This window comes from Enhydra lutris, unplaced genomic scaffold, assembly GCF_002288905.1.
Source record: "Enhydra lutris kenyoni isolate GAN:26980312 unplaced genomic scaffold, ASM228890v2 scaffoldscaffold56, whole genome shotgun sequence".
Taxonomy (NCBI): Eukaryota; Metazoa; Chordata; class Mammalia; order Carnivora; family Mustelidae; genus Enhydra; species Enhydra lutris.
The window spans coordinates 12,795,078-12,821,733 of record NW_019154140.1 but is presented as its reverse complement, the minus strand read 5'-3'; the positions used below and the strand labels follow the sequence as shown (position 1 = coordinate 12,821,733).

At 41.6% G+C, this 26,656-nt stretch overlaps 1 protein-coding gene across 5 annotated transcripts; it reads left to right on the top strand.

The window, feature by feature from the left end:
- LOC111157840 (thymocyte expressed, positive selection associated 1) lies at positions 1-24,754 on the top strand. Of its 5 annotated transcripts, XM_022519518.1 has the most exons (11): positions 1-130; positions 1,882-1,980; positions 3,717-3,883; positions 9,054-9,269; positions 10,215-10,257; positions 16,589-16,638; positions 17,274-17,327; positions 18,088-18,124; positions 18,398-18,496; positions 20,228-20,436; positions 22,248-24,754. In XM_022519518.1, exons 4-11 carry the CDS (start codon positions 9,107-9,109, stop codon positions 23,204-23,206), a joined length of 1,614 nt encoding a protein of 537 aa, XP_022375226.1. In that variant the 5' UTR covers positions 1-130; positions 1,882-1,980; positions 3,717-3,883; positions 9,054-9,106; the 3' UTR covers positions 23,207-24,754. The 5 variants fall into 5 exon arrangements, with proteins under 5 accessions (XP_022375226.1, XP_022375227.1, XP_022375229.1 ...); XM_022519519.1 differs by lacking the exon at positions 1,882-1,980; XM_022519520.1 differs by lacking the exon at positions 1,882-1,980 and having other exon boundaries at positions 116-130; positions 3,803-3,883.
- Positions 24,755-26,656: the final 1,902 nt, after the last annotated feature.

Sequence of the window (26,656 nt, the reverse complement as noted above, 5' to 3'; positions counted from 1 at the left end):
CAGAGAGAAAGGTACAACATGCAATATGATACTCTGTCACTGTCCTCACTTAGATCCCGATACCTGGGAAGGGCTTCGCCCGGCTTCGCTAACCTCTCTGCCTCAAACTTTGCTCCCTACCTGCGGACAGGTGAGTATAACTTCCACCTCAATTTTAAGACTATACTGATTTGGGATGGTGCTGGGAGAGAGGAGAAAACAGGAGAGAAATCAGGTTGCCAAGAAAAGGGAAAAAATAGGAGAAAATCTTCCACATCCCTGACTTCAGTCTTAAAAAATTCATCACTGTGTCTCTCAGAGCAAAAAGGACCCTTTACTTTTTTTTTTCCTTCTGCCTACTACAGGAGAGGTACTCTATATAGGGTCACAAAACATGGGTTCTTTTGATGGTCTGAATTACTATTTAGGAATGTTTCACTTTTCTCCAGTAGGACATTCCTCCGTGTGTCTTGCTATATACTCCCTTACCTGTAATTTCAAACCGATTCTAACTTTGAAAGTTTTTCTCAAGGAGTAAAGTTTCCCACTTCACTGCAGGTCCCATTCTAGTGCTCGTAACTGTGAACTAGTGGGAATACCTTGCCTAAATCAGTGCTGCTTTGTACCTACTCTCCTCCGAAGCTGCAGAAGAAAGCTGACGAGGAGATAAGCTACAGAAAGATATGCTGGGAGTAGATATGAGGGAGAAGTCACGCAATTGGACAGTGCCAGGCCAATTTAACCGGAAGGCTCAAGAGGGACAAGCACATGTGGGGGTTGTTTCTCAGGCTGTACCTCTCAGAGATGGATATAAGGATACATTGACCACTTCATGACTTACATCATCTCAGGTGGGGAAGGATCTGTGTTCCTCCAACATCCTTTGTCTTAGTGGCAGCCGGGCTGAGAATGTCACCACCTACGTGACTTTTGGGGAAGGTAGAGGAATGGAAAGATCCTCCACACTGGGGCTTTCCCAGGCCCCTGCTGTGCAACTGAGCTTTCCATTGGGTGGAGAAGAGACAGGTCCCCGACACAGAACAGCAACAAGATAAAAGAGCCCCCAGAAATGGTTTGATAAAGATCATGAGGATTTATAAATACCAGTGACTCTGTCTATCACAAATGTCTGCCTGTCTAGGCAAGGGGACTTCTTAGACAGTATGTGGCAGATGCTGAGGTTAGCAGATTGGAGGTTGGAGGCTTTCAGCTTGTGTGTCCAAGCTGCAGGTTAACAGTTCTTAGGCTTGAGGGATCGGAGCTGAAAATCTGGTATGAGTCTCCTGTAACAGGAAGCATTACTAGGAGGAGAGTAGGCCGGGTTTATCATGTATCTCTACTAGATTATTATCAGAAAGAACAAGCAGAAGATAGAACAAGAGGGATAGAAAGAGATCAAACAAATGATTTATTCACAGGCACTCCAGGGAGTTTAGAAACTCTTTACAGCCCTACTGATAGCTGTTCCTCATAACTCCCCTGGTCCCTGAAAGGGAGATGAAACCCTGCGATTAAGCATTACATAGTGGCCCTGGGAGTCAACACAGTCATTTTTAGTTCAGGGTTTCTAATAGAGAATGACTCATATTCTAATAGAGAATGGAGAGGAAGTTTGGTCCCAGTTTAAATCATGACTCATGGGTCCACCCTGGGCTACAGTAAGGGAAAAAGATCCAGCAGTGATTGTCACTTGATAATTGGCAACTATTCTGCTTTCCACCTAAAGGACAAAAGTAAAGTGGGTATCCCAGTACCCATGGTACTTTTTACCCTCCCCACACCCAATCCCAATACAGAAAGGCCTAAACACAGATTCTGAGAAGAAGGGGTGTAGATCATTGTGAAAGAAAAAGAGAGGAGAATTAAAATGAGCACATGAGAGAAAGAGCTGCATTCCCATAGAAACAGGACCAAAGAATTGAAGACATGGATTCACAGAACTAAGAAATCCACTCACCCTCACTCCTGTCTCCAGACCAAGCCATCTGCAAACCAGGACAGGTAAACGGAGGTTTCTTCATCTTGCTGTCTTTGTAGCCCATCCAGGTGAAAAAATTTAGTGTCTCACAGCACTGAGAGCACAGGATTACTCTTTTCCAAATGTATAACTTTAATGTTTCCCTGGTACTTTATAAGCCTTCCATAAAACTCATTCACACTGTGGAGCTGGGCATAGGGAAGGAAAGGAAGGAGAGAGAAATAGGTTTTAGATGGTCATTTTTCAGTATTTATTCAGCTGAAATTATTTATGGGAGAAAGACGGTAGGGGAGGGGGGGTAAAATAGTTATATTCATTCATTGAAATTTTTCTTTATATTATTTATCAAATAACATCTCCCTTTTTCCCTGAAATAGATTGAACTGCTGCTTTAGATCATAGGAGTCTCAGAATGCTCAGATGCTATACTCAGGGGAGTTTTTGTTCTGAAGATCTTCCCAACTGCAGTGACATGGAAGAGAACTAGAAATTAGGAATATATTTCCTATCTATGCAGGAATGTGAGACCATATTGCAGGTTGGGGGTGTGTGTCGAATGGGGTGCTGTCACCCTGGCCTGAGATGGAGGTTGTCCTATCTACAGCAAAATGGCTGTCCTGGGATTTCCCAGCCCTTTGCAAGCGTGGTGATATGTGCATATCTTGGCTGTAAATGTGGATAAAATGCAGAAGGTCTTGTGGGCCCCATCATGGAAACTCTGTTTCCTTCTTATCTCCTCCCACGCTTGTTTTCACTCTCAGTCCCAGTTTACAGGCCCTGTTTGGGCATAGGCACAATATGGAAAGAAGAGAAGAGAAATCTGTCTGATATGTGTTCCTGGGAGGAGGCCCAGCCGGAGTGGAAACCAGAGTGGCATGAGGAAGGTGGTGTGATGTAAAGGAAAAAGCATAGACCTGGGGCTCAGATCTTGCGAGTTTCAGTCCCATTTATAACCTTAATATTTATGTGATTTCAGATAAGCCTCCCCTTCTCCCTCTCTCTCTCTCTCTTTTCTCACTTTCTCTCTCCCAACCCTTTTTCTTTTTCAAAATGACTGACCAGGATTAGATGATCTCTCCGATCCCTTTGGGCATGAAGTAAGAAGGAAGGAACTACTTACTGTTTATGTTTTCTCTCTGCTCAGCAGCCATCTGGATTTGATACCCACTGTTGTATGCCACTGCTCACTCCTTCTTCTTTCTTATTCCTGAAAGTGTTCTGACTTTGGTGAATGGTTTAGACTGAGGGAAGATTAATAATAATAATTGTTATCGTTTAATCAGCACTTCCTTTATATATCAGGTACCTAATATCCATTACCTGATATTAGCCCCCAGTAGCCCAACAAGTTGTGTGTTACCTGTTTCATATACAAAGAAACTTAGGTTTAGAGGGGACAGATGATTTTAGCAAGGATACACATACAGTAACTAGATAGAACTGTGATTTTAAACAAAGCGAACTCTGATCCCAAGGCCCTTGCTCTTTCTTTACAGGCCCTCTCTTTTCCTCCCCAAGAGTTGGCCATCTTCACTGGGCCCCTTAAAAATATCCCCATGAGACACCTGTAAGCAGAGCTGATATTTGGCAGGTACAAATTGGTAGACCCATAATGACTGTTAAAATATTTCCATGCCAATTTATGATAAATATCAATTGCCCCAAGTCCAGTGAGTGCCCATGACCAACTTGACTATCCCAGCTCTCCCCACAAGTTTCCCCAGACCAATGCCAGAAACTCAATGCTATATACTTGCAGGACCCAGCTACGGGGCTGTGACTGGTGTCAACTCGGATTGGTCTGTGTTACTCTATAACCATCCTTAAATGTTCTGAATGGCACAGCAATCCGAGAGCAATGTGGAATCCCAGGCAGACTTTTTCCTCTCAACTGGAACCTTGTTGGACCTGCTGCTGAACTGACAGGTGAGCCTGACAAAAGCAAAATTGCTTCGTAACCTAGTCGGGAGTTAGGAAGGAAAACTATGCTAATAACCAAAAAAAGCAACATTTCCTTCACTAAGTTTGACACAAAACCGAGCATGAATTAATTTCGGTTTTTGCTGTCTCTTCTATATGAGGCTCTAAAGTGGAGACTTTCTGTAGCATGTGAAATGCAGAATTCACTGAAATAGTTTCTCCTTTCTTTTATCTCAAATTACGTGTACCACTGATACTTGGGTAGAGATATTAGTTTATTTTCTTATTCTATAATTAATGGAAAGACCATATAACTAGAATCAGACCAACCCAAGTTTAATTCTCAACATTATAAGATCCTAATTATATGACCGTGGATAAGTCACATATGTCCCTGAGCTTCACATAATAATAGTTAGCTCAAAGGTGATTGTCAGGATTAAGTGAGATAGTTTATAAGAAGGTTTTATGGATAAATATAAGGTACTCTGTACATCCCAGTAATTTTAGCACCTATCACTTTGGCACAAGTTACTATATGGGGAATCTCTGACTACATCCCTCCTGCTACTACACTTGCTACTTCTGCTGACAATTTTTGTTAGAAGATACTCTTTTCAAAGCTCTTAACTCCTGAATCTTCTTTTTTTTATTTTTTTAACATCTTAATTTTATTTTTTTTCAGTGTTCCAAGATTCATTGTTTATGTACCACACGCAGTGCTCCATGCAATATGTGCCCTCTTCTTTTGTCTAACTTCGATCCTGTCAGCTGAAAAACTTTGCTTTGAGCTATAACATCCTCGAAACAAAAATAATTCCCTCCTGCTCTATTTGTTGTAGTCAGATTCCAGAACATTGGCCAGATTGTGGAGAAATATTAAGGGAGCAAGCCTCTAGAGAGATGTAGAAAAGAGGAAAGGACAAGGGGCTGAAAATGAGAGCAAAGGGAAAATACGGCTTTTAAAGAGTGACTCAGGCAAATAGCAATAGAATCAGTGTGGAATTTTTTGGGCTGAGGAGCAGGCAGTTAGTAGGAACATCAGAGAAAAAATACCAGCAGGCTAGGACTTCCTTCCTCACAGGAGTTAGATTAAATAAAATACCAAATACAAATAGATTGAATACAATAAACCAGTATCACGAAAATGGCCCTCAGATTCCAGAGGGAACTTCTGACCAAGAAGTGGAAACTTCGAATGGAAAATTGTAGGAAAATATTTTTTAAATAAAGAAGAATTTGATAGTTTAAGCTTTATAAAATTCGGTGTGGCTCCTGTGTTCCATCAACAAAAGATCAGCATGACTATGCCCCAAGACTCTCTGCTCTTCACCACAAGGTATAAAAATACATATACATTAGGATTTGTGACCTATGGAGAGTCGGGAGCCCCTGTCCCATATCATGTACTAATGAGGTTAGTTATTCAGCATCGGTATGATTCTTGCTCCTCTGTAGGTACAGCATTTGCTGAGCCTCTCCTGCAATAGCTACCCTGCTGGATCCTGAGATGGGGCTTGGGGGAAGGGTTACCAAGAAGGGGGCATGACAACGAGATGGGTGACCTCTTCTCTCTTGCAGCATAAGATGTGGGCATATGTGTTATTTGCTAGAGGTGGGGAAGAGAAGAGATGACTGGATAGGCCTTCAAAGTACAGATAGAATTTGTGTGGGTAGAGGGGGGGGGGCGATGAAACTTTCTTTAGCATCAGCTAAAGAAAAAGTAGCAGAAATGTTCAAACAGTGCTGGAGCTCAGTGAGCAATGCCTAACAGAATTACACTCCTTTGGGCCCCTTTTGGGCTTCCCCAGTTCAAGACTCACTGCTTTCCTGAGTCCGTGGAAGTTGCGAGTGCAGGCACGTCATAAATCAGTGTCACCGGGGAAGGGAATCTGCCAAATGGGAAGTTAACACCAGAGGCCACGGGACCATTTCCTAACGCTTCTGGGGAAAACCATGCAAAAGCATTTTCTTTTACAGGTATTATCCATACAGATATTTCAAACTCAACTAGAATAAATTCAAATGCATTGGTATTGAAAGCAGATTTGTACATTGACTCCCACCAATTCATTTTCAAGAGGATGAAACTGCTGTCCGAGGAGGAAACCTAACTGACTTGTCAGGAGTCAATGAGCTGGACCAAAAGGTTGAAAGAACGCTCATGTCTACCCTGATTCCTAGTCACTACTCTTTTCACGGCCCCCAACTCTCTTATACATCTAGGTGTAGGTATTTGTATGACTCGTCTTGAAGGAACTATGTCCAGGCCCTTCTCTCAATTACAAAGTTGCCATCTGCAAGCATCCAGCCTGCAATTCTTTCTAATGCTGTCACTGCTGATATGCTTGTCTGGTATCATTTGCCGCTTCCTCCAGATTCCCACAAAGAATACCTAGTTTCTTATCTCTCAGCAACACAGCTTCCTCCTGTGATCTCTAACCAGACAGTTCTATCCCTCCCTCCCTCATAATATCACTGTGTTCATCTTGTTCCCATATAACACCATAAACATGTCTCTGCAGCAGATATTGGGAGAAAATGAACATGTTCAATTCCCTGGGTCCATGTCCAGTCTGCCACAGCTGAGATTAGCTTAGATGTGCCTTGCATCTTTTCTTTCAGGCTTGAAACCATGTTGCTTTCCCAAGTGAAGAAATTATTCCATTCTCACCCACATTGCTCAGAAAATGCCTGTCATTCTCAGTGGGCGGTAGAGTCCTTAACTCATCCAGGCTTTTTGTTGCCATAACCATAATAGTCATTTATTTATAAACCCTTCTTTGGAATTCTTCAGCATTGAGGATTCTGTTTCCATAGGCTATAGAAGCCAGGTCTGACTTCATGAAGAAGGTACACTAAGAACTGGGCTTTGCAAGTGCAGTGCGTCAAAGGCCGAGGGACAGGAAGATAGAGAGGGAAAAGAACATGAGAAGAACATAAGGTTTAAAATGAGATAAGCAAAAATAAAATAAAATAAAATAAAATGAGATAAGCATTTTCAGGGGGCAAAAGAGAAATTAGCCTATATGTGTCCGATGTATTTTCAAAGATGTGAGCTGAATGTAGAATAGATTCGTATCACAGAGGATGTCGAAACCCAAGTAGAGGTCTCTACCTACCATCTCAACTAGCAAGATTCTGGCACTGCACTAAGCGTTATGGGGGTTCAGCTATAAAACGGCACATCCAGAAGTTTGCAGTACCAGAAGCATCAAATTTTAGGGCATAATGTCCCAGTTGAGAAACTGAGACCAGAGAAAGGGATCGAATTTTCCAAGGTTATACCACTAGCAAGTGGCAGAGTGAAGTGCGGGAGTCACATCTTCCTTCTTTCCTCCTTTCTTTCTTTCCTTCCTTCCCCCCTCCTTCCTTTCTTCCTTCATTCCCTCCTTTCTTCTTCCCTCCTTTCTTCCTGCCCTCCTGTCTTCCTTTCAAATTCCCCTCATTACCAAAAAATTCTTCTTTGTGAGCTGAAGAATTCTAAGAATTCTTGTGATTTAAATGAGGTCCACTTACTCTGGGAATTAAAGACAGTAGTCAAGTCAGCCTTTGACGTTTTCTTCTCTGGACCAACTGACATCAACCTATTCAATATTTTGAAGGTGCAGAACGAGGTAAATAAACACTGATCAAGACATTTTAGATTTCCTAAGTTCTTCTAGTTTCATCCTTTCTTTTATCACCCCACAAGAGCTATGACTAAAGGACAAGTTTTCTCTGTGCCCCCTCTTTGTGGTTTCCCTGCGTCACAAGCTGAATTTACTCATTTAATTGCTGTTCAAAGTCCCAGGCAGTGGACAAAGAGCCAGGTGCTCAGGGTTAACAACAGCTCAGGTTAACTGTCTCTCGTTGGAAAATACTAGGGAATGGGCAGGACCGAAGTGAAAGAATTTAGGTCTAACCACAGTAACTATGCATCATCATTCTTCTCTGGGTATGTTTTGTCTGTAGCAAACAGAGGCATCCAAAACAATTTTATTGCCCTAGGAAGGCACTTTAGGTTCAGGATGGTCCTTCCAAAAATGGCTATGTTAGGGCCTCCATGGTTGCATGCCTCCCTAATGAATTTGTATTGAAGTCTTTGAAGAATAGGAGTCTCTGGAAACCTGAACTCATATTTTTTTTTCCTCCTGCTTTCCCTTACTCCAACAATTAAGAGCACAGCTATGAGGATGGGGCTGTGGAAGGCAGCTCCAGAGAGCAGAGGGATGAGTCGTGAAGAACCCTGGTCAGACTTCTCTGTGTCCAGTGGGTTGAGTGTGGCAGATGGGGGAGAGGCAGGAGGATTGAGCATCCGCTGATTTATGTGCATTAGCCTCAAGGCTTTTTAAGCTCTATTCATTCGGGCAAGATTCTTCCCCTCTTTCTTCTTCTTTCAATAAGTGGCTTGTGTCATCAGAACATATCTTTTGGAAGACACAGAGATGTTGAGCAGGCAGTGTTAAATGAAATATAAATGTATAAATGAACTGAGGAGTTAAATACTAGCTGTGGAGAAGTCCACATTGACAAATTAGAAAGGAATGACTCTGCAGGTCATGACTGCTCATTGTACAAGGCAACATCTCTGCCTGTTTGTTTGTGTTGCGGGATTTTTTTTTCCCAAGAGAAATCTTACGTGGACCCCCTAATATGTAAAAGAGCGGGGGAAACAAACAACAGACTTAGAATGATTCTAGTTGGAGTGACATCCTGGCTGTGGCACCTTGGAAATTTTGTCTAACGTTTGAGATCTGGAAATTCTTCATTTATCTTTATGAAGACCAAATAGAGTGGACTTTATCAATTGTCAATTTAAAGATATTCTAATTTTAGTGGAAGAGTCTGAGAGACAACATTCTTAAGGATTGAAGAAAACTATTTTCTAAGACAGTATGCCAGCCATCGTGAGAAGTAGCAATTCTTTAAGTTAGAAGAACTTTTCAATGTCCCTTAAATCATAAGATGTTTGAAGTTCCAAAATTTGTTGATTTGAAATACTTGCCCTGGTATATGTCAGAGCGTTTGTGGGGGAAGTATGAGGGGCAAAGACAGAGGAAGGGCTGGACAACTCCCCCTACCCTTCTTGAAAGGGCAGAGGGGTCATGCTCCTCCGTGCATTGCTGGGAAGAGGTGGGGGCAGCCCTGGAGTAATTTCTGAACAGAACATGAGGGAGTTATCACTGTATTTCAGCTCTCCGAACAGCATTCCTGGGGACGGGAGGCCCTAAAGTCTGAGCCAGGGCGATGGAGGGCTCTGTGCTGAGCACCACATCCTGGGAGAAACGGCGGGCCTGGCTCCAGCAGAGCCGCCACTGGCAGACCCAGGTCCTGGAGGAAGAGGCTGCAGCTGCCCTGCAAGATGTCTCAGATCCAGAACCTTCCAGCCTGGACGAAGTTTTCCAGGAAGGTAGGAGGCAATTAGACAACAGACAGACTTGCCCATGGTCTCGTGCCAGGGGAAACATGCAAGCAGGCATAGGTCTGCAGAGTGTCCTCAGGGGGTCCCTTGCGGAGTCTGGGTCTTCAAGGAGCCTCATTTTGATGGGTTTAATGCATTTAAAGGAAGAGTAAAGAAACGCAAAATATATAATTTGGGGAGAGAAAGATAGGCATAATATAAGGAAAAATAAAATACATTTTTGCATCATCCCCAGAAGCTCTCTGTAAGGGCCTGAGGTCAGGGTTCTCCTGAATGCCTTGGGGTATTTTTATTTTGTCTGGGCAACAAAATGACACTCAGTTTGGATGCCTGGACTCTTTACCACTCTGCTGTGAGCAAGTTGTGTGACTTTTGGCAAGTCACTTACATCACAAAGACATATTTGTCTGACGGAAGTGGTGGTACCTGAAGTCTGAGTAGGACTTTTCTTTTCCTCCACACCTCTCAGAGCTTCTTTGAGGTTTGAATGAGACTACAAACATTAACGTTAAAAACAAAAACAAAAAACCCTCATATAAATAAACCCATCTGGCAAAAAACAAAAGCACAAACACAAGTTTGTGATTTTTTTGTTGTTGTTACTTTTTTCCCTATTATTTATTTTTTATTTTATTTTAAGGAGAAGGATCCACCCTGTTCCCAAACCCTGGAGAGAAGGGAGCCGTGGGCCTGTCATCCTGGGCATTTTCCAGGTTCTAGGAGGAAGGAGGCGGAAGGCAGAGAGAGAGAGAAGCAGCACCCACTATTTTTATACATGGATGTATTCCTGTCATATCTTAAAGAAAAGTTTTATGGGGGGAAGAGTCTTATGACGTGGCTCACAAAGGATACACTTGCAGAAGGAGATGGGTTGCAGGGAGGAAGTCTGACCTCCCTCAGCTCTCACGGTGATCTGACCTCTGATATTTCCAGGAAATCCAATCAACAAGATTGAAGACTGGTTGCAGGATTGCGGGTAAGTCCTGGGAGGCCCTGGCAGTAAATGCAGCACATGCGTGGAGATGCTTGCTGGTACTGACTCTTCAGAGCTAGGAGACGGGAAACGGGTTTGATTTGGGCCTAAAGATCAAGAGTGAGGTTGAAATGCTGGGGGGGGTGGGGGAGCGGACTGTACAGGTTTGGGTAAGTGTTACCAGTAACTGGGCCTGGGCTGTAAATGAAGTTAACTCCGAGCTAAGACGAAGTTAAGGTGGAGGTCTGGAAATCCAGGCTGGATGTGGTCTAAAGCCCAGAATGATGGAAATGTCTGGGGACTGTCTGGGCTGAGTGGTAGATCCCTATTCCATCACTTCTCCCTCAGACTGGAGTCTTACACCGTGTAACAAAAGAGGAGTTAGAAACCTCATTGTTCTTATGAGCACAGGAATTCATCACTGCGTTTATTTCTACTACAGAACACAGGACGATGGGCTAAGGGTTTATCCCGGTTATTCAAAGTGGTGAAGAACAGGAGCAGGTACTTCAAGACAAAATGCAGTGTCTCCCTCCTCAGAAACACTAAAATATGAGGCCCCACACCCCATCAGTACCATTTTAGGCTCAGTCTACCTAGACACAGAGGGAAAGCTTCTATGCCTTATATAAGTCTGATCATCTATGTGATAATTCTGAGAATTTATAACTCCTGCCTGCTCCTTCTTTCCCCTCCAGGAATGTTTCAAACTTTATATACCCTTTAATCTGAACTCGTCCATTAACACATAAATAAACCCATCCTTGCTTATTTGGCAGGAAATAAATAGTACCAAATTATCTAAGGTTGTTCATTTCAACTCTGCCCCAGAAAGCAATGCCCAAAAGGATTTATTCTGTGTTTTTGTGGGTTTGCAAAACATACTGCCCTTATTGTCCTGACCTGGCTCACAATTCATTGTCTTCACAGTCTGTGAAGGGTCCTCAAAGCTCAGGAAGTGAAGAGATGGTAGAAACTGGAATGTTTGCACATTCTAGTGTGTCACAACTGTCCTAGAATTTGGAATGCCTTACCTGGTATCTACAGGAGAACCAGTCAACTCAGCTAATGCCTTTATGTCATTAATTACTCCTGAGTCAGTTTACATCACTAATGACAGAGCATTTGCTGATGTCTGATTGTCTAAATGGCTTAGAAGGGGGCCAAAGAGTTTAAAATATGCTCCTTGACTTCAAACATACTACATTCTAGCTGAAAAGAATAAATTCACAGGAATACAAGATTCTAAACTCCAGAGATTACCCTTCCCCACTTATATTCCACAGAGATAATCCCTAAACCAAAACATGTACTGAAAAAGTGGTCTGGTGAATCAAAAGGCTCAGAGTTGAGCCTACACTCCTGCAAACTGTGTGAGCACCTGTCAGAAAACAACCAAACTCCTAGCTCAGACGCCTCACCTATAAGGTGGAGATTTAGAATAATAATGTCTCAAAGTTTCTTGTGAGATTTAAATGAGATAATATGTGCACAAGTGTTCTCTGCCTTGTAGTAAAATGTGAGCGGTGAGGTTTATAAAGAAGAGACTTTCTGCTACTTTAAGACAGCTCTGTCTATAGACTTAACATCTGTCTGTCTAAATCTCATTATTTCTCAGAAAAGTATGTCCAGAAATGATACACACCAACTCTAGGACAGTGGTTACCTCTGCGAAGGAAAAAAGTAGGAAGGAATGGGAGTAAAATGAAACTTTAGTTATATTTTAATATTATATTTATATTTTTAACAGAGATCAGAAATGAAAATGACAAAATGTTTACCTGTGTGAAAACAAGGTGGCAAGTGCAAGGGTGTCTGTCACATTTTCTTTCCCTTTCTATGTGTTGAAAAAATGTCAATATTTACACTTTGAAAAGCCCACAGGAAAGTCTCTTAACACATATTTGTCTCTGCAGGGGGGATTTAGGTTCATAAAATATTTCCAATTTTCTCTATTTTCTAACCTTCTCTAATATATATGTAATATTTCTTAGTTATATGGGAAAATTAGAAAAATTAAAGGCTGATGATGGTTGACGATAGCGACAAAACACTGGATTGTGATAATAGATGATGAAGAAGAGGGGGAAATGGCATTGCAGATATGCCATTCTGCGTCACACAGTGTTCAGCTCTTAGGCTGTTGAGACCACAGAAGAAGGAAGATGAACAAGGAGCCTACATTCACTGGACATCTGTCCGCTCTGTTGACAGGTGCCTGCAAGGCGTTTTTCAAATTTTACTTCAAGACTGTATAGTTTCTGTTTTCTTTCCAATGTCAAACAGACATCCTCTGATAGGAAGACAGTTTTGTTTTCTGACGAGCTCTCCAAGAAAGCCCACCAACTTCCTGGGTGATTGAGCATCAGTGTATTGAATCTAGCAGCAGACCATTCTGCTGCAGGTCAAGATCATGTATATTTTTACAAACTCTGCCTATCCTTTTGCTTCCTCCTCTTAAAGCTCTCGGGGGTGGGGGAGGGGGTGTTCCAAGACATGAATGTGCTTCTTGTGAATCATAGGTAGGGTTAGGAGCTCCAAAATCATCTGCATCGACTTTAGCTTAACTCTCTACAAGCAAAGTCTATAGAAATTGCTGGAAGAAGCTAAAAATAGTCACATCCTTCTCAAAATCTGATCTTCCTTCCTACTTTTGCTTATGAATTGGGTATACAGGAGGAGTGGTACATTGGCTCTTATATTTCAGACTTGAAATGATGGCTAAGGGCTCTTTCAGTGGAAGATGGAGAGAGAGGAGCAGCTGAGATCTAGTCCCTAGTCATCAATTTTATGTCCTCAATAATAACCCATGAAAGGCCTGAGACTTGGGTGATGGCCATGACGTTTTAAATCAACTTCAGTTTGATTAGTAGATCCAGGTTCCTATCTGTACTTCTGTGGTAGATTCCACACACACAGCCTGCTCATCCTGGACTGGTCTTCATATAGAGAATATGTACATACCTACCAGGGCACAACTAGAGAAGAGAAATGTACGAGGAACACTGAACAGAAACTTGTATCTAGTGAATAGTACTGAGTTTTGTATGGACAAACCAGAAATTTTACCAGAGGTGTTTTTTTTTTTATTTCAGAAGAAAGCTTTCCTTTATTTTTTAAAAGATTAATTTATGTATTTAAAAGAGAGAACATGAGTTGGGGGAGGGGCATAGGGAGAGAGAGAATCTCAAGCAAACTCCTTACGGAGCACAGAGCTGGAAGCAGGGCTCTATCTCACAACCCTGAGATCATGACCTTAGCCGAAATCAAGAGTCAGACACTTAACCAACTAAGTCACCCAGGCACCCCTGTCAGTGGTATTTTTAGTGTAAATTTTATTGAAGTGTAGCATACGTATCAATAGCGTTTTTCTTATTAATATAGCTGTGGTACAAATCAACAGGTATAAGTTTCAGCTATGCTGGGTGAATTAGTTCTGGAGATCTGTACAACTTGGTGCCCGTGGTTAACAGTGCAGTACTGTGCACTTCAAAATCTATCGAGGGTAGCTCTCATGTTAAATGTTCTTACCTCAGGGGGAAAAAAAAGTCAAAGGGAAGCAAGGAAGTTCTGGAAGATGTTGGATATGTCTGTTACCTTAACTGATAATGGCATCATGGGTGTTTGAATATGTCCTCTTAAGTATACATTTAATATGTACAGATCTTTGTATGTCAGTTATACCTGTTAAAATAATAGCCATGTAAGTTATACTGAAAAATAAAATATTTACTGAAATAATAACTGAAATAATTTACTGAAATAATTTACTGAAATAATACTGAATAAAAATAAACAAGTATTAAATATAGATTCCCATGAATTTTCTTCAAGAGAATACCAAACAGCCATAAAATATGAAGCAGAGCATTACCAGCATTCCAGAAGTCTTCTTCTGGAAGGTCTCCTTCCATTCATTACCCTGCTTCCAAGAGTAACCCATAACCTGACTAATAATATCATAGAAAACTTTTGCACTTTTTAAACCTAGTATAAATAGAATCATACAATATGTGCCCTTGTATTTTTTAATTTTAATTTTTTATTGAAATATAGTTGACTACAATATTATATTAGTTTCAGTTGTACAATATAGTGATTCAACAATTGTATATGTCATGAAATGCTCACCATGATGGGTGTAGTCACTGTCACCACACAAAATTTTTATAATATTATTGACTATATGCCTGATGCTGTACTTTTCATCTCCGTGACTTACATATTTTATAACTGGAAGTTAGTACCTCTTTCAATATGCAGTGTTTCCTGTCTGTTTCTTTTATTCAGCATGATGTTTGTGGTGCTCATCCACATTTCTGCATGCAGCGACAGGTCATTCTTTTTTATTGTTGTGAAGCAGTAAAATGTATATTTATCATACAATTTATCCATTTCACAATATAGATTTGGTGTCTCCCAACTCTGGGTTATAATGAATATTATTTCTTTTCGTGAACAGACATAGGTATTTCTATTGAGTGTAAACAGTGGAATACTAGTGTGTTTCAGTTGTAGTCATAATAACAGTCAGCTTTGGCACTTGCATTAATGTGTAGCTGCAGCCCAAGCATTAAATACAAGAGTAAATCTCAGTATTCTAGTAGTTGACTATATAAGTTATGGGGTTTTTGGAGTAATATTAAAATAAATTTATACTGATATTTTTAATGGTATATAGACTAACATTTATGTTTGTGACATGATCTTAAAATACATTTTTATATAATTATCTGTTAGGAAAAGAAGCACATATATGTAGTTGTAGTTATATTATTAGAACTACTCATTCTTTTTTTTAAGATTTTATTTACTTATTTATTTGACAGAGAGAGACACAGGGAGAGAGGGAGCACAAATGAGAGAGGGGAGTGACAGATGGAGATGCAGGCTTCCTGCTGAGCAGGGAGCCTGATGTGGGGCTCAATCCCAGGACCCTGGAATCATGACCCAAGCCAAAGGCAGACACCCAGCAACTGAGCCATTCAGGTGCCCCTAGAGTTACTCACTCTTAATTAGCTTGGATGTTGTTACATTTTATTTTTTTTTAAGATTTTATTTATTTATTTGACAGACAGAGATCACAAGTAGGCAGAGAGGCAGGCAGGAGGGGGGTGAAGCAGGCTCCCTGCTAAGCAGAGAGCCAGATGCAGGGCTTGATCCCAGAACCCTAGGATCATGACCTGAGCCGAAGGCAGAGTTTTTAACCCACTGAGCCACCCAGATGCCCCTTGTTACACATTTTATAATGTACCTTGATGTACAGTTTTTTTTATGAAGACATAAAAATTCAGATTTTGGAAAATGTAGTTGATTTTTCACTATTGAAAGGAAAGCATCTATAAAAGATGTCTACACATGCAATGATTTATTTTGTAAAAAACACAGCTTGATCTACAGATGTTCAATTAGTAAAACCATTGCTATTATTAAACATTTCATTGAGTGATTATATACTGAGATTACATCCAAAGCATCATGTGCAACTTCCTTTTTAAAAACTTTCAGGACTTTTCAGTCCTTGAAGCAGACTTAGATAATGACCACAGATAGGCATCCAAGTCCCCCTGTTGGGTATTTGAGAACGCAACAGCAGCCAGGAAGCAGGAATGCAAGCCAGGCGCTGTGGTCCCAGTTCACCACTTTTCATAGACTGCTTCACTCACCTGCTTTATACACAGAATTCTTCCTTGTCTGTAAAACTGAGTTGTTTCTCGCCACCATGTATGCTGATTTCTGTCTGTTCCTCTTGTGGAGTTGGTAGAAGTTTGATAAGACCCTATCTTAAAATGTAAAATTAAAATCTGTAACCAAGATGCAGTTTCTGCTGCTTCCTGAGAGATATGATCATCATCAAGAACCTGGCTCAGAGAAAAGGAAGAAGGTGTGGGGAGCTAAGCTGACCTCCTAGAAGTTGAAAAATATCAGTATTTGTATCTGTGATGGCTCCCAACCCTCTGCTTTTTATAAATGTATCTCTCTGGTTTTGCTTCTATATTCAGTCTTTCCTATTTTACCAAGCATGTGCAGACTTGTTGCTCACCACGCTGACTGTGGACAGTGCAGTCGGTGCAATGGCAGCCCACTCTACAGCACGTACACACATACACAAAGACAGTACGGTGCGGCACAAAATCCAATGATCTCCAGTCCTACTTCCCCTGGCCACTTTGGAGAACTTGTCAAGGGACTCCTCTTAGTTTGCTTCAACCTAAAAGCAATTAAATACTGCTTAATCTCATTAGGAAATTATGAGAACTAATGGGACACATTTGAGGAAAAGTCCCTTGGAAAATGTATGATTTCAACCTATAAGATTGTTTTTGGTCCTCAGATACTCTGAAGAAGGGTTTTTTGAGGAAACAGGACAGTCAAGCTACAATGGTGAGTACAGGCTCTGTTCTTTCTCCTGCTGTTCTTCTACCAGGATAGTAACATGGCTGTGTGTGTGTGTGTGTGTGTGTGTGTGTGTGTGTGTATGTTTATGCACATGCACTTGCATATGCAGGCATAAGAATGCTGGCTGTGCTTTAATTGCCTGTCTATTGGTGGTCACAAGGCAATCCAGGAGATCCAAATGAGGGAGTAAATGTTGGCTCAGAGCTGACAGGCTAACTAGCACTAAAGATTATCTGCCATCAGTGGTTGCTCAGCTAACAACCACTGCTATGGGAAAAGAGTTTTATAAGATGTGTGTGAGTACATGCTTCCATGTGCTCACTATCTGACAGAGGATTGTATACATGACTATATGATATAGGGGACAGGTTAATTACAGGTGATTGTTTATGTCTTTCTTTTTCTGTTTATGTCTTTCTAAATCAAAATATGAATGTGACTTCTGAGGTAGTACATGTAGAGCTGGGGGAAATTTTGCAAATGTGATGTATGACATGATTATGTGGTTACAGATGTTCATATGTACAGGTGTGTGTGTGTGGTGTGTGGGGGGTGCGTGTGTGTGTGTGTGCGCGCACACGCGCAGGCCTATTTTCTCTGACTTTTGCCTTATTTAACAGGGTGCCTCAGCCACGGAACCAGCTTTGAAGATGACTTGACCCTAGGAGCAGAAGGTAAGTGGCACAGCCCTCTGATGTTGGAATCAAGGAAGGGGATATATAAGAGATGAATTCAGGGTAGAACGAAAGGGAATAGCTGTAGAAAGAAACAACCTATTCCCTGGGGTCTTACCTGTGGGGAAAGAGCAGTCTCATTATGAACTAATATTAAAACTCATTAAGCTTCATGTGCCCAGAAATACTTCTTCACCAGCCTGACATGACATCTACCAGTCCATCATTAGGGCTCTCATCTGTCCCCTGGGAGGACAACATATAAAATCACCATAACGTTGGCTGCCCAGACATCTTTAAAACTGTTGTCTGTATAGGAAACCCAAAGCAGCCTGAACAGTGGGTATAAGTAGGAGACTACACTGAAGGAGAGAAGAACTTGAATAATGGATGGAGATGTGGCAACCTACCAGTGTCTCCTGAGACCTGTGGAGACTCATGATGTGAGGCAGGAACACTAGCCTGAAGGGCTGAATGATGTTCTCTTCCTCAGAACAGAGAAACTCTTGCCTCAACACCAGTCATGGTATATAATTCAGAGGCTCTGGACCATTTCCTCCCTGCTATATCTGCCCCCCTTCCTGGTCTATGTTTGATGAACTTTAGATACCCCACAAAGAGCAGAGTTCATGGGATTCAGCTAGCCTGTAGTAGTGGCAGAGGGGAGTGAAGGGGACTGAGTGTTAATTACAGAGAGGCAGCTTAGGTGATTTTCATTTTCCTTTCTAACTTTCTCTTTGCCTTTCTGTTCCTTGTGCAGCCACACTATTGGCCACCGAAGGCAGGGTCTTCTCCAGGTAAGTGTTAGGTTCCCCCAGACTGAATGATGTCTTCTTCAGGAGCTAATGAACTGGTGTAGATGGCAGAGACAAAGAGATGAAAAAGAAAGAGCCCAAGAGTCACAAGAGAGAGTGAGATTTCCCAACCAGGAATGAGGCCCTAGACTGAGCTTTCCCAGTAGACGATAGAAGGCACCCAGCAGGGAATAAATATGCCGAGCAGAACATGTCTTGGATCCAGGATGCAGACTGCTTACAAGCTTACAGTGACATCAACTCTGATCCCTGCAGGAGTTTCCTGGACCCAGTCCGGCCCTGCCAACTCCTTGATCTTGGCTGCAGCTTGGCCTCCAGCAGCATGACGGGTGGCACCAACAAGACTAGTTCAAGGTAGGTATTGGGTCTGGCAGGGGTGTAAGGGTGGGAAAGAGGAGAGGCCCAAGAGAATGGAACCAAGAACCTGGTCCATTTTTTCTGGGATATCTTACTGGAGGTTTTATGCACTCACATACTTGAAAAATATGGCTATATTTACTTCAAGAACACTGAGGCATGTAGAGGAATCTACTGCTCAGAGCTGGATGCTCTGTAAAATAAAGGTGACATGAGGTGTAGCATGGGGGTAATCACAGTCCCTGGACTTATAGTAAGTACTCAATCAACAATTAATGAAGGTATTGATTGGTTGGTTGATTGAATGAAACAATAAAATATTAATTCACTCGGGCAATCTCCTATCCCCCAATGCAGGCCAGGCATAACTACGTGGAATTAGAGAAGACGAAGCAAAGTGCTTGCCCCCAGGAGCTCAACAATCAAAAAGAGTGAACAAAAGGCACACACAAAGAACTTTTAAAAAGATAGAAAGTGATGAAAACTAATGTGGTATAATAAAAAGTATTTGGAATTTGGTGTCAAAGTTTGAATCTGAGAACCGGTCCTTGGATTTATTAGCCATGGAACTATCAGTAGTGATTTGTCTTTACTGAGCTACAGCCCTGGCCAGACCCCACTTCAATTATGTCAGAATCTCTGGAGATAAGACTCTGATATCTGCACGTTTTTATCGAAGTACACTTGACATACAAAGTTATAGTCATTTCGGGTGTACAACATAGTGATTCAACAATTGTGTACATTATGCTGTGCTCACCATGGTGAAGGTAGTCACCATCTGTCACATACCATGTTATTACGGTATTACTGACTATATGTCTTATCCTTGTCATCCCGATGACTTACGTCTGTAGAATGGGTAGTTACTGAGTTCTCGTGTCACCCAGCTTGGTGGCACACAGATTTGGATGTAGGTACATGTGAGTGCCATTGCAAGAGATAGAGAACTTGATCTTCTGTAATGCAGGGCTTCTGTCCTGAAAATAGTGCTACAAAAGGGTCAACCTCTCAAAATCATGTTTTGAACATACCTGCATTGGTTATTTTTTACCCTCAGGGTAACAAAAGGGTTTTGTGTTTCTTACATACTTCCTGCCTTGTTGTCCCACACAGCCATGAGGTGAAGCTGGGGAGCAAGCTGCAAAGCTCTAGGCAAAAGCCAGCCAAACCATAGTGTGTGCAGGTGGGAAGGGATTGATTAATAACATAACCACAAGATTTCTTGAACTCTAGTATGCTTTTGATTTTTTAAATCCTTCTCATAGCACATTTTCATTCATCTATCATGGTGTTTAAAGTACTGCAATGGGGGTGCCTGTGTGCCTCAGTTGGTTAATCGTCTGCCTCTGGCTCAGGCCAGGGTCCTTGGATCAAGCCCCGTGACCCACTCCCTGCTTGCCAGAGTATTTGCTTCTCGCTCTCCCACTACCTCTCCCCCCACTCGTGCTCTCACTTGCTCTGTCTCTCTCCCTCCCTCAAATAAATAAAATCTTTTTAAAAATCAAGTACTGTGATAGAATCTAATCCAATTTTTAAACCAAGGCTGGATTGTAATTCCATGTTTCACACAGAAAATGTGTGTTCGCAGAAGTGAAAGTTTTTCTCAAAGTCAGTATGGAAGGTAGAGAAATGATCGGTAGCTCAGTCTCCTAACACATTTATTAAATACTCTGGATGACCGTGTAACTCAAAGTTGCCCCTATTTACCAAACTCCTTCTTTTCAGCGTCTCTGAGATTCTGGACAAGGTGCAAGAAGATGCAGAGGATGTCCTCTTCAGTCTGGGCTTTGCCCAAGAGGACCACAAGGACACTTCGCGGATTCCTGCCCGATTTTTCACCACCCCCTCTCAGGCCAGAGGCATTGATTTCCAGCTTTTCCTGAAGGCCCAGGTGCAGAGGATAGAGATGGAGGACCCTTGCCTCATGCTGGCCAGTGAGTGTTCCCATGGATCTGTTCTACTTCTCTGCCATTCACAAAAGGGATCAGTGGCTCCAGATCCTGCTTTCTCTCAGTCAGCTTCACTCCACCCTTTGTCTTCTGTGTCTATTTCTCGGCCTCCTTTTCAGTGAAGATGGAGAACTTTGATGTCTGCTTATTCCTCTTAAAGAAATAGTCATCAAGAGACCTCATATCACTACTGCTTTCTTAGGCTTTCTCTCCTTCAGCTGAATCAAATGAGAACCGTGTCTTTAAGTCTTATCCTTGTTTTTTTTTCTTTTTTTTAATTTATTTTCAGCATAACAGTATTCATTGTTTTTGTACCACACCCAGTGCTCCATGCAATCCGTGCCCTCTCTAATACCCACCTCCTGGTTCCCCCAACCTCCCACCCCTCCACCTCTTCAAACCCTTCAGATTGTTTTTCAGAGTCCTTGTTTTTATTTCTCGGTTGCAACAGTAGAATGTTCCCTTTTTACAGCCACTTTATTAAAATCATTTCCTTTTAGAGCAATAATCTCAAAGTTCTCAAAGGTAGATATGTTAAATTGTCAAGGGACTTTATAAAACATTCAAATTCATAGGCTTTTTTTTTTTTTTCCATAAAGGGAAAGGCTCAGGAGTATTTATTTTAAACAAGCACATGGGATTCTAATGTATAATCTTTAGAACACATCCAGGGAAACAATTATTTAAGTTGTTCTGATTTCATATTAAGGAAAGATATGAGAGGGTTTCTCTACTTGGATGAGGCATAAAAGACTCTATTTTATTATATATATTAGAATATGTTTCAAATTATATTCTGCTACACCCCCAATATGATTGCATTTCTGACAGTATTGTTTCAGATTCTTTGCATCAGATTCAACTCAAAATAAGCTTGGTAAAACCACGCTCCTGAGCTCTACCTGTTGCAACAAAGATTTTGAGTTAGAGTATCTTCACAACCTTAGATGATTCTTATGCACACTATTAGAATATAATTGATTGAATTTATTTTATGTACTATGCACATAATTAGGTGTTAAATTCTGGAAAAATGGACTAGGCAAGAGATACACAATTCTTAAGCCTTTTGGAAGCCTACAGTTTAAGAGATGTGTGGCTTATCATAGTGTTTTTCAAACATGGATGTCCATATGAATTACCAAAAGGTATTGTTAAAATGCTTGAGATAGAGTCTGAGATTCTACATTTATAACAAGCTCCCAACTAGTGCCAATGCTTCTGGACTATGACCACACTTTGTGAAGCAACATCTAACAGAATGATAAAGTCGCAAGTGTGAGCCCCACGTTGGGCATAATGTTTACTTTTTTAAAAATGGTATCAGAAGTTCTGTACCCTAGTCTATTGGCTAGTAATTGTCATTATTCCAATTTGTTTATACTCTGAAGCATTCTAGAACCCTGAAGTTTTGTCATTGTCTAAGAAAATGAGATTGGTTTTGTCCTTTATTTTGGTCATGTTTGTCATCTAAAGCAAACAGTAATTGAAGCCATTATTTAGAACATACTGACAGCAGAAAGGATATGTGAAATCAAGATATAGAAAACTTCCCCATCCCATATAGAATTAATTTTTGGACTGAAGGAAAATATCTATTCAGATGGGGAGTCAAGAAGTCAAGAAAGTCAACAAAGGGGATCCTGAGTATGAGAAATCTAAATGGGAAAAACACTGGTGGGGAAAATGGCATCTTCCTTCTGAATTTTGAGCCTTAAGAAGGCTTTGAAGGAAGAGATACAAGAGATAATTTGCTGATGACCCCCAGATTCACCATCTTCAACCCTTGTGTCCAGGCAGGTTTAAGCAGGTGCAAACACTGGCTGTCACTGCTGATGCCTTCTTCTGTCTCTACTCCTATGTGTCTAAGACACCTGTCCAAAAGTTCACACCATCCCACATGTTCTGGAATTACAATCCAACTGATGTGCCATCCATCAGGATTCTGGCTCCAGAACCTGAACCTCAGTCACCCAGAGACCGCCTCCGGAAAGCCATCTCCAAGATGTGCCTGTATACAAGCCCCCGAGATCGGCTGTCACCACCCCATAATATCCCCAAAAGGAACAGTCTGGACCAAGTGGTGTGGGAAGTAATGGACAGAGTGAGAGGAGAGAAAATGGTCTTCCAGCAAGACCCTGGATTTGAGCCAGGCTCAGAGGAAGATCCGGTGCCACTCATCAGGGATACAAAGCTACCCACTTTTTCCGGACCATGTGCTCTTTGCCCCAGAGAGGAAACACAGCAGGGAATGTCCACAATGCAAGCACCATCACAAATTCTGGATCCTAAACCAGAGGCAACCCCTTGCATGCATTCTCTGCCCTTACAGCCGAGCACAGACCCTGCACAGGTAAAAAGAGAGCCATGGGGTCTACAGGCCACCAATAAGGAAGTCCATTTGGCCAAGGATGAGACTTTATGGAGAAGAAAGAGCAGAGCAAAAAAGAGCTTGTTTCAGAAGAATCCCATGAGCAGGAGAGTTAAGTCATTGGACCTGTCCATCATGCAGCAGAGCCAAGAGCAACCAGCATGGTACCAGTCTCTAACCCAGCAGCTACAGGACACTTGTGACTTGGATGAGGCAAGTGAGTTGGGGGCAAGAGAGAGGCTGGCAGAGAAAGGTTCTGGATTCTTGCCTTTCAGTAAAGGGAATCCAGGCTCCCTGTCCTCACCAGATATACCAACTCTTGAATTACATTCCAAAAACTTTGGGAACCAGTTAATAGAGAAGAAGAAAGATAAATGGGCTTGATTTCTTAAGATCATCCAGGTTTTCAGAGCTTTTCTAATTCCTCATCTGATCTGATCTTCACTGAAGTTCCTCATCAAGCACACCTGGCTCTATCATTTGTGGGATCTGCACCAGAATACACATAGAGGCTAGTTATACACTAAGCTAAACACTAGTAAATAAAATATGCTCTCTTCTACCTTAATAAATTTGTAACCATAAAGACCTGGAGGTCCAGGTTCAAAGTTAATATTCTCAGATTCTTAGGACTTCTGTGCTAGAACATGGCAGTGTGGGCAGAGCCACTCCCCAGCTCTGGCCTATCCCCTTCTCTTCCCAGGCCCAGATCTATCCTAGACCTTAAGGGATTTCACACATAGATGTATGAGCACCTGGCCTACAGATCCAAAAACCACATAACCTCTACCCACACAAATAGCCATCTGTTGGTCATCACTTGTTCCTGGGGATGCATACACTAGGAGAGAGGGTGACCTTTAAGACAACAGACACCAGGCAAAACCAGTGCAATTCCCTGGAGCAGACTTGGGGGCATCTGAACAGTATATCCAGGTATCCTATGGAACCAGAGCATGTTCTAGAAGAGGCAGTGCAGGATGAGATGGGTACATCCTTTTGGTCCACCAACTCTTCATCCTGTGGACTCTCAAAAACTCAAGACTCCTCTTGTCTGGGACTCTAGACAGTACCGCTATCAAGAGCTGACCTCTCTTGAGAAAGCTCTCAGATCCTTGCCACAAGAGAAGCTGTGATGATTTGCAATATTGTTTGTATATGTGTCACCTGTCATTGGACACAGAGCTGCATCTCAACTCCTGCCTTCCTCACTACTGCGTTCCTGCAACAAGAGAAGAAGCCGAGTCTCTCAAGTATACTCAGCCTCTTTCCCCTATGGCCACCTGCCATCTGACACCTCTCCCCACTGGCTCTTAGTTCTGCTGGGATCTTGAATGTTTTGGCAAAAAAAAAAAAAATCTGTTATTTAAACCAAGGATAAATGAGGCACCTACTCCCTAGTACCAGAGAGAAGATGGCATCAGGAATTAATTAATTAATTAAATGATTTTTCTAAGGTAGTAGAAATTGATATCCTTCTTGAATCAAATCAATGAGTCTTGCTTAGAGTTCTCTCCATTTCAAATCCCTTAATTTACTGCACATCTTGGCCCAATAGTTATTTTTGGTCAATACCCTAAATTTGTAGTGTTACTTTGTCCAGAATCACAAAGACCTTTATACTTCTAACTCTTTTAATTTTCATTCTCTGTGACTTTAGGGCCACAGTCACTCTTCTTTCTCTCTTACTCATTACTTTCTTCCCCAGGTATGTAAATTATATGTATACAGTAATTACTCACAAAAGAAGTAAATATCAGAAGGCAGCAATACATCATATACAGCTGGGAAAGTTTAGGATATGGAGTCAAATGACCGACCCTATATAATTCTCCATGATCTTGCAAAAATCACTTGACTTTAATTTTATCTAATGTAATAGGAGAATAATTATATACATATATATGTATATAATTATATATATGTGTGTGTGTGTGTGTGTGTGTGTATACATATATATGAACTAGGCATTTATGTAGAGATTCAATATATTACAGGGAGGGTGTGAAGGTAATATAACATAGCTACTGCTGATTTTAGAAAAGGTAATCATGGGCATAAAATATTTAGATCAGTGATTCTCGATCCTACAAGATTTTTTAATTGCTATTTTCAATAGACTTAAATGCAAATCTCTGAGGTTTGGATTTGGGCATCATCGTTTCTTCTTCTCTTAAAACTTTCCTACTGCTGCATAGCAAACTACCCAAAATGCAATGGTTTAAAGAAAAAGTTATTTATTTTTTGTCACTATTTTGTGGGTTTACCAGACGGTTCTTCTGCTCTTCTAACCTGGATTCTCTTATGTAGCTGTTTTTGGCTATTTGGCTGGCCTCTACCAAAAGGTCAAAATGGGTTCCCTCATATATCTAGAACGTTGGTGTTGACCGGCAGGGGGCGCTCTCTCCGTGTGCCGTGTCATTCCTTGCCAGTCTGGCTTGTTTCACGCGGATGTTCAGCAAAAACTGAAATTGCAATGCTTCCTTTTAGGGATGTGTTGCAAGTTTCACAATGTCCCCCCTACCACATTACTGGTTAAATCAAGTCACAAGGGCGCCTGGGTGGCTCAGTGGGTTAAAGCCTCTGCCTTCAGCTCAGGTCATGATCTCAGGGTCCTGGGATCGAGTCCCGCATCGGGCTCTCTGCTCAGCGGGGAGCCTGCTTCCTCCTCTCTCTGCCTGCCTCTCTGCCTACTTGTGATCTGTCTCTGTCAAAGAAATAAATAAAATAAAATAAAATAATTTAAATCAAGTCACAAGGCCAACCGAGATTCAAAGGGAAGGAAAACAGACTACGTTTTAACAGGATTGGCAAGGTCACAATGCAAAAAGCCATGTGGAATGGGAGGGTTGTTGTGCCATCTTATAAATGTCCATCACATTGACTCCGGTGCACCATGAGGGTGAAGAATAACTGCTTTAGGGACACATGGGTGGCTCGGGTGGTTAAGCATCTGCTTTTGGCTCAGATCATGATCCCAGAGTTCCTGGGATCAAGCCCCCATGTCAGGCTCCCTGCTCAGTGGGGAGTCTGCTTCTCCATCTCCCTCTGACCCTCCCCCTGCTCTTCTCTCTCATTCTCTCTGCTTTAATCATTCTCTCCGTTTTAATATCCTCATATATTAAAGACGCACTGAGGGTAAGCTTTCTTGCTACAGCTCATTCAGACTCAGCCACAGTGTATAAACTTGAAAAGGAAATTAACCGGTAGGCTTATCAAATTAAAATAGAAAATGTGGAGTATATGCTCCACAGCTAGGTTACTTTGCCAATAACCTAATTTACTCTAAAATGCAAAGCTTTGCTCAGGTGTTATTTGTCCAGCAGATGTCAGCCTCGCACAAGAAAATGCCAAGATGTCCAGTAGAGCAGGCTGGGTGCAGGACCTATCAGGTCCTTTCTGGGCAATATCCAGGACACCAGTTCCTCTCACACAGCTGCCCCACCTTTGGCCAACTGCCAATGTACAGAAAGATTGGAACTGAATTGCCAGGGAGAAAGTATTGCTAGGAGCTATATATTTCAGATAAGGAACTAGATTCCATTTTCCTCCAGGGTTATGGGATCTCATCACAGCACAAGAGATTGTGGTTAGAAATGCTGTGTCTCATTTATTCTAAGGTGTGCATTTTCCCACATTTTAATATCTCTGAGACAGAATGAGTCTTAACAATTGGCAATGTCAGCCAAGGTCTCTTTTTTACCTCCATAGTGAAATATTAAATAATTCAGTCTTGCAAAAATGGTTTATCAGATTCAATAAAACACTGTAACTTTAGAAATTAAATGTACTTATTCTCTCAGGTAAATGAGAAAATTATTTTGCAGATTTCCC

Coding starts and splice junctions, on each gene's coding strand:
- LOC111157840 (XM_022519521.1), top strand. CDS start 9,107: ATGGAGGGCTCTGTGCTGAGCACCACATCCTGGGAGAAACGGCGGGCC. Junction 9,270..10,214: donor GGACGAAGTTTTCCAGGAAG/GTAGGAGGCAAT, acceptor TGATATTTCCAG/GAAATCCAATCAACAAGATT. Junction 17,328..18,087: donor CTTGACCCTAGGAGCAGAAG/GTAAGTGGCACA, acceptor TTCCTTGTGCAG/CCACACTATTGGCCACCGAA.